The 6,000-nt window shown below is 31.8% G+C and overlaps 1 protein-coding gene across 1 annotated transcript in view; it reads left to right on the forward strand.

The window, feature by feature from the left end:
• Positions 1-5,154, forward strand: part of IRAK1BP1 (interleukin 1 receptor associated kinase 1 binding protein 1) — a 28,314-nt gene extending 23,160 nt beyond the window's left edge. The window contains exons 3-4 of the mRNA XM_057739546.1: positions 4,531-4,661; positions 4,769-5,154. Coding sequence (XP_057595529.1) covers positions 4,531-4,661; positions 4,769-5,039 — 402 coding nt within the window. The 3' untranslated portion in view covers positions 5,040-5,154. The remainder of the gene's footprint in view (positions 1-4,530; positions 4,662-4,768) is intronic.
• Positions 5,155-6,000: the final 846 nt, after the last annotated feature.

Consider the following 6,000-nt stretch of genomic DNA (forward strand, 5'->3'; position numbering starts at 1 on the left):
CAAACATTTAGAGAAGAGTTAATGCCTGTCCTTCTGAAAGTATTCAAAAAATTTCAGAGGAGTGAACACTTCTGAACTCATTCTTTGAGGCCAGCATCACCCTGATACCAAAACCAGACAAAAATCTCACACACAAAAAGAGAAATTTACAGGCCATTATTACTAATGAACATAAACGCAAAAATCTCCAACAAAATATTAGCAAACAGAATCCAATAATACATTAAAAAGATCATATACTAATGATCAGGTAGAATTTATGCCAAGGATGCAAGGATTTTTCAATATCTGCAAATCAGTCCATGTGATACACCACATTAACAAATTGGAGAATAAAAACCATATGATCATTTCAGTAGATGAAGAAAAAGCTTTTGATAAAGTTCAACATCTGTTTATGATAAAAAAAAAAAAAAAAAAAAAAAAAACCTCTCTGGAAAGCAGGCATAGAGGGAACATACCTGAACATATGTGAAGGCCATATATGACAAACCCTCTGCTAATATCATACTCAACAGTGAAAAGCTGAAAGCATTTCCTCTAAGATCAGGAATAAGACAAGGATGCCCACTCTTGTCACTTTTATTCAACATAGTTTTGGAAGTCCTAGCCACAGCAATCAGAGAAGATAAAAAAATAAAAAGACTCCAAATTGGAAAGTAAAAAGTAAAACTGGCACTGTTTGTAGATGACAGTGCTATACATAGAAAATCCTAAAGATGCCACCAGAAAACTGCTAGAGCTCATCAATGAATTTGGTAAATTTGCAGGATACAAAATTAATATACAGAAATCTGTTGCATTTCTATACACTAACAATGAAGTATCAGAAAGGGAAATTAAGGAAACAGTCCCATTTATCATTGCATCAAAAAGAATGAAATACCTAGGAATAAATCTACCTAAGGAGGCAAAACACCTATACTCTAAAAACCATACAACACTAATGAAAGAAATTGAAGATGACACAAACATATGGAAAGATATACCATGTTCTTGAATTGGAAGAATTAATATTGCTAAAAATGACTATACTGCCCAAGGCAGTCTACAGATTCAGTGAAATCCTACCAATAGCATTTTTCACAGAACTAGAACAAATAATTTTAAATTTTATATGGAAACATAAAAGACCCCTAATAGCCAAAACAATCTTGAGAAAAATAACAGAGCTGGAAGAATCATGCGCCCTGACTTCAGACTATACTGCAAAGCTACAGTAATCAAAACAGTATGGTTCTGGCACAAAAACAGACACAGAGATCAATGGAACAGGAAAGAGAGCCCAGAAATAAACCCATGCACTTATGGTCAATTAATCAACAAAGGAGGCTAGAATATACAATGGAAAAAACAGTCTCTTCAATAAGTGGTGCTGGGAAAACCAGACCGCTACATATAAAAGAATGAAATTAGAACATCCTCTAACACCATATACAAAAATAAACTCAAAATGGATTAAAGACCTAAATGTAAGACTGGATACCATTAAACTTCTAGAGGAAAACATAGGCAGAAAACTATTTGACATAAATCACAGCAGTATTTTTTGATCCATCTCCTAAAGTAAAGGAAATAAAGGTAAAAATAAACAAATGAGACCTAATGAAACTTAAAAGCTTTTGCACAGCAAAGGTAACCATTGACAAATATGAAAAGACAACCTACTGAATGAAAGACAATATTTGCAAATGATAAAACTACCATATGACCAGCAAGTCCACTCCTGAGTATATACCTGGAAAAAACAAAAACACTAATTCAAAAAGATACATGCACCCAGTGTTGATCCAGCATTATTTATAACTGCCAAGAGACAGAAGCAACCTAAGTGTCCATCAATAGATGAATGAATAAAGAAGCTATAGTGTGTACACACACACACACACACACACACACACACAGAGGAATACTATTCAGCTATTAAAAAGAATGAAATGTTGCCATTTGCAGCAACATAGATTGACTTGGAGGGCATTATTCTAAGTGAAATGTCAGACAGAGAAAGACCAATAATTTATATCACTTATATGTGGAGTCTTAAAAATACAAAAAGCTAGTGAATAAAACAAAAAAGAAACAGACTCACAAATACAGAGAACAAACAAATGGTTACCAGTGTTGGGGGGCAGGGGCAATATAGGGGTGGGAGAGTGGGCGGTACACACTATTGGGTGTAAGATAGGCTCAAGGACATATTCTACAACATGGGGAATAGAGCCAATATTTTGTAATAACTAAATGGAAAATAACCTTTAAAATTGTACAAAAAATTAAATTTAAAAACTTAGAGTGCAACTATTTAAAAAAAACAAATCAGTGGCTTTCAGGGGCTGGGATGGGGGCAACACAAGGAAATTTGAGGAAGTTGATGGGACTGATCATAATGGTGGCTACACGGGTAAATGCATCTGTCAAAATTCATGGAAGGTATACTCAAAAGAGTGTATTTTGCTCTATATAAGTTCTACCTTAATAAACTTGACTTTAAAAAAAGTCAAAGGGATGGATAAAGATATGCCATGCTAACAATAATCAAAAGAAAGTTGTAGAGGCTATGATAATATCAGACAGAGTAGATTTCAAAGCAAAGGGTATTACCCAGTAAGATGATTTTATACTGATAAATGGGTCAATCAAGAGAACATAGCAGTCTTAAGTACTTATACATTTAATATTAAAGTTTTAAAATACTTAAGGCAAAAATGTTAGAAGTGAAATATTTGGAATTTAACATATTTCTCAGTAACCCATGGGTCAAAGGAGAAATTAAAAGAGAAATTAAAAAGTGCATACATTTAAGGGAGAATTAATGCCAACTCTATACAAACTTTTCCAGAAAATGAAAAGGCTGAAATACTTCCCAACTCATTATTTGGAGCCAGAAGATAACAAAACCAGGGGGGAAAATACTACAAGCAAAGACCAGTGTCCATCATAAACTTATGTGCAGAAATTATAGACAAAATTTTAGCAAATCAAATTCAGTGATATATAAAAAGAATAATATATAATGACCAAGTATTGTTCATCCCTGGAATAAAACGTTGCTTCAACATTAAAAAATTGATCGATCTAATTTATCATATTAACAAAATAAAAAAGAAATACCATATGATGATCTGAATAAATGAAAAAAAAACATTTAACAAAGTCCAACATCCATTCCTAATAAAAATTCTCAACAAACTAGGAATAGTACAGAATACTTCCTCAAAATGATAAAGGGAATCTTTGAAAAATCTACAGCTAACACCATACTTATTGATGAAACACTGATTGCTTTGTGCCTGAGATCAGAAATAAGACAAAGGTATCTACTCTCACAATTTCTATTCAACATTGTACTTCAAGTTCTAGACAGTGCAGTGAGGCAAGAAAAAGAAATAAAAGGCATCCATACTGGAAAGTAAGAAGTAAAATTGTCTTTATTCATGGAAAACATGACCATCAATGTAGAAAATCTAATGGAATCTATAAAAAAGCTATTAGAACTAATAAATATCAAAAATATAAAATACCTAAGGATCAATCTGATTTTTTAAATGTATATGCTGAAAACTACAAAATATTGCTAAGAGAAATAAAGAAGACCTAAATAGATGAAGAAACATACCTTGTTCTTGATTTGGAATGCTCAATATCATTAAGGTATCAATTCTTCCTTAATTGATCTATATTTAGATTCATTGCAATCCCAATCAAAATCCCAGTCAGCTTTTTTAAAGAAATAGAAATTGACAAACTAATTATAAAAGACATTATTCACTTAGTATTGAAAACAGATAGAACATCAGTCTTCCCTGGATAACATTTATGATTAAAGACAACTGTTCTGCATTGTATAAGGTGACTCAGGAGGTTACTTCACCCTCTCTTTCTCTTTGCTACTCCAGCCTGCTCTCTAGTACCTATACTTTATTGTTTTACATATTGAGCTTGTGTAAAGTTTCCTTAGAAGAAAAGGTTTAGTTTGCTTCCACAAAATGTTTTAAGACTACAGTTTTAAAGTATTTCTGTATATAAGAATTGCTTTCACATATTTAAAGGCAGAGGACATAGTGAAATAGATGAGCTTCTGCATATAGATCTGAAAATAACTTTTGGAAGAAGAAACATACCTCAATGACAGCAGTGAAGTATGAAGTAATTACCGCTAATCAGGAAGCTAGTTAATGGCATAGATGACTAAAGAGTCATGAAAGATTTATCAGGGTTTGAATTTAGCCAAATAATAAAGTTGAAGGGGAAACCCTCCAGTTCTCTTTCATAAAAAGTCCCTGACTGATTTAAAATGGATTTTTAAATGTTCAAGTCAACATTAGATAAATGTTCATAAGCAAAAATTCATAAGCAAAAATAAATTTAATAACAAAATTTAGTTATAAGTACCAAGTAGGTCTTTCTTATCTGTTACATACTATAAAATGACCTCATTGTAATCTGGCTTTACTTTAACTCACATTTAAAGAAAAATTTGAAATAGTGCATCAGACATGAAAATAATTTCAATTGTCATTTTATTTACAGGTCTGCATTACATTTACTGAATTCGGAAAAATGCAAAATATTTGTAACTTTCTTATTGAAAAGCTAGATAGCTCTGTTGTTATCAGCCAAGCCCAGTTCTATCATACTCCAGGTTCTGTTGAGAATCTTCGGTAAGTTAAGCACATATTTAAATAAATTATCAACTAATTAAATAAAACTACTCAGTGCTGCAGTTTGTTGAATGTCTTATTAATAATCTCTGCATTTAATTCCTAAGACGGCAAGCTTGTCTTGTTGCTGTAGAAAATGCACGGCGCAAAGCTCAAGAAGTCTGTAACCTTGTTGGCCAAACTCTAGGAAAACCTTTATTAATCAAAGAAGAAGAAACAAAAGAATGGGAAGGCCAAATAGATGATCACCAGTCATCCAGACTCTCAAGTTCATTAACTGTACAACAAAAAATCAAAAGTGCAACAATACATGCTGCTTCCAAAGTATTTATAACTTTTGAAGTAAAGGGGAGAGAGAAGAAAAAAAAACATATCTGAAATTCTGACCAAAATATATTGTTTGTATCTTTTTGTCTATTTTTATACTTTTTATAATGTTTGCTTTTGTCCAGAATATATATATTGTATAGTATATAAAGTGTTTCTCCCCCAAGTCTGTCCATCCTTGAATATAGTTCCACAGAATGCTTATGGAAATACTCTTTGGAAATAAATGCCTTATATGTGTACACTTGTATACTAACAGCTCATATAAGTGCATGTGTAAATAATTTTATGTTTTTACTATAGGAAGAAATATTGACACAGTTATTAACGTGATTCTTAACATTCATAGAGAGAACGATGAGCAATACATAACTTTGATAAAAGGGTAATGAGGTATACTAAGAAAATATTTGATGCCAGAAATAAAATATGGACCAGACTCTCTTCACCAGGGCTCCTTTGACTATACCAGCACTCTCCAGTACAAATATAATGCAATCCACATATGTAATTTAAAATTTCCTAGTAGACACATTTTTTAAAAAGTAAAAAACAGTTGAAACTAATTTTAATAGTTTATTTAACCCAGTATATCCAAAATATTATCATTTCAGCACGTAATTAGTTTTAAAATAATTAATGAATATTTTGTATTATTTTTTATACTGTTTTCAAAATCCAGTGTATATTTTATATTATAGCACATTTCAATTCAGATGCCAAATTTTTATCAGAAATACTTGATCTGTATTTTAGTTTCTTAAAATATAAGCAGAAAAATAGATTCACACACCCAAGTTGTTCCATACATTCTTGAAAGATCTAGTAACTGGATCGTGTCATTTTGTAAATTAAAATTTGTTTTAATTTAAAATTCAGGTTCCTTAGTTGCACTAGCCACATTTAAGGACTCTAAAGCCGTAAGTGGATAATGGCTACCATGTTGGACAGTGCAGGGCCACACACTGAGAAAATACTGATCCTTAAGGCTATCCGAGCAAGTACATGTCAT

Source organism: Hippopotamus amphibius, chromosome 6, assembly GCF_030028045.1.
Source record: "Hippopotamus amphibius kiboko isolate mHipAmp2 chromosome 6, mHipAmp2.hap2, whole genome shotgun sequence".
Classification (NCBI taxonomy): domain Eukaryota; kingdom Metazoa; phylum Chordata; class Mammalia; order Artiodactyla; family Hippopotamidae; genus Hippopotamus; species Hippopotamus amphibius.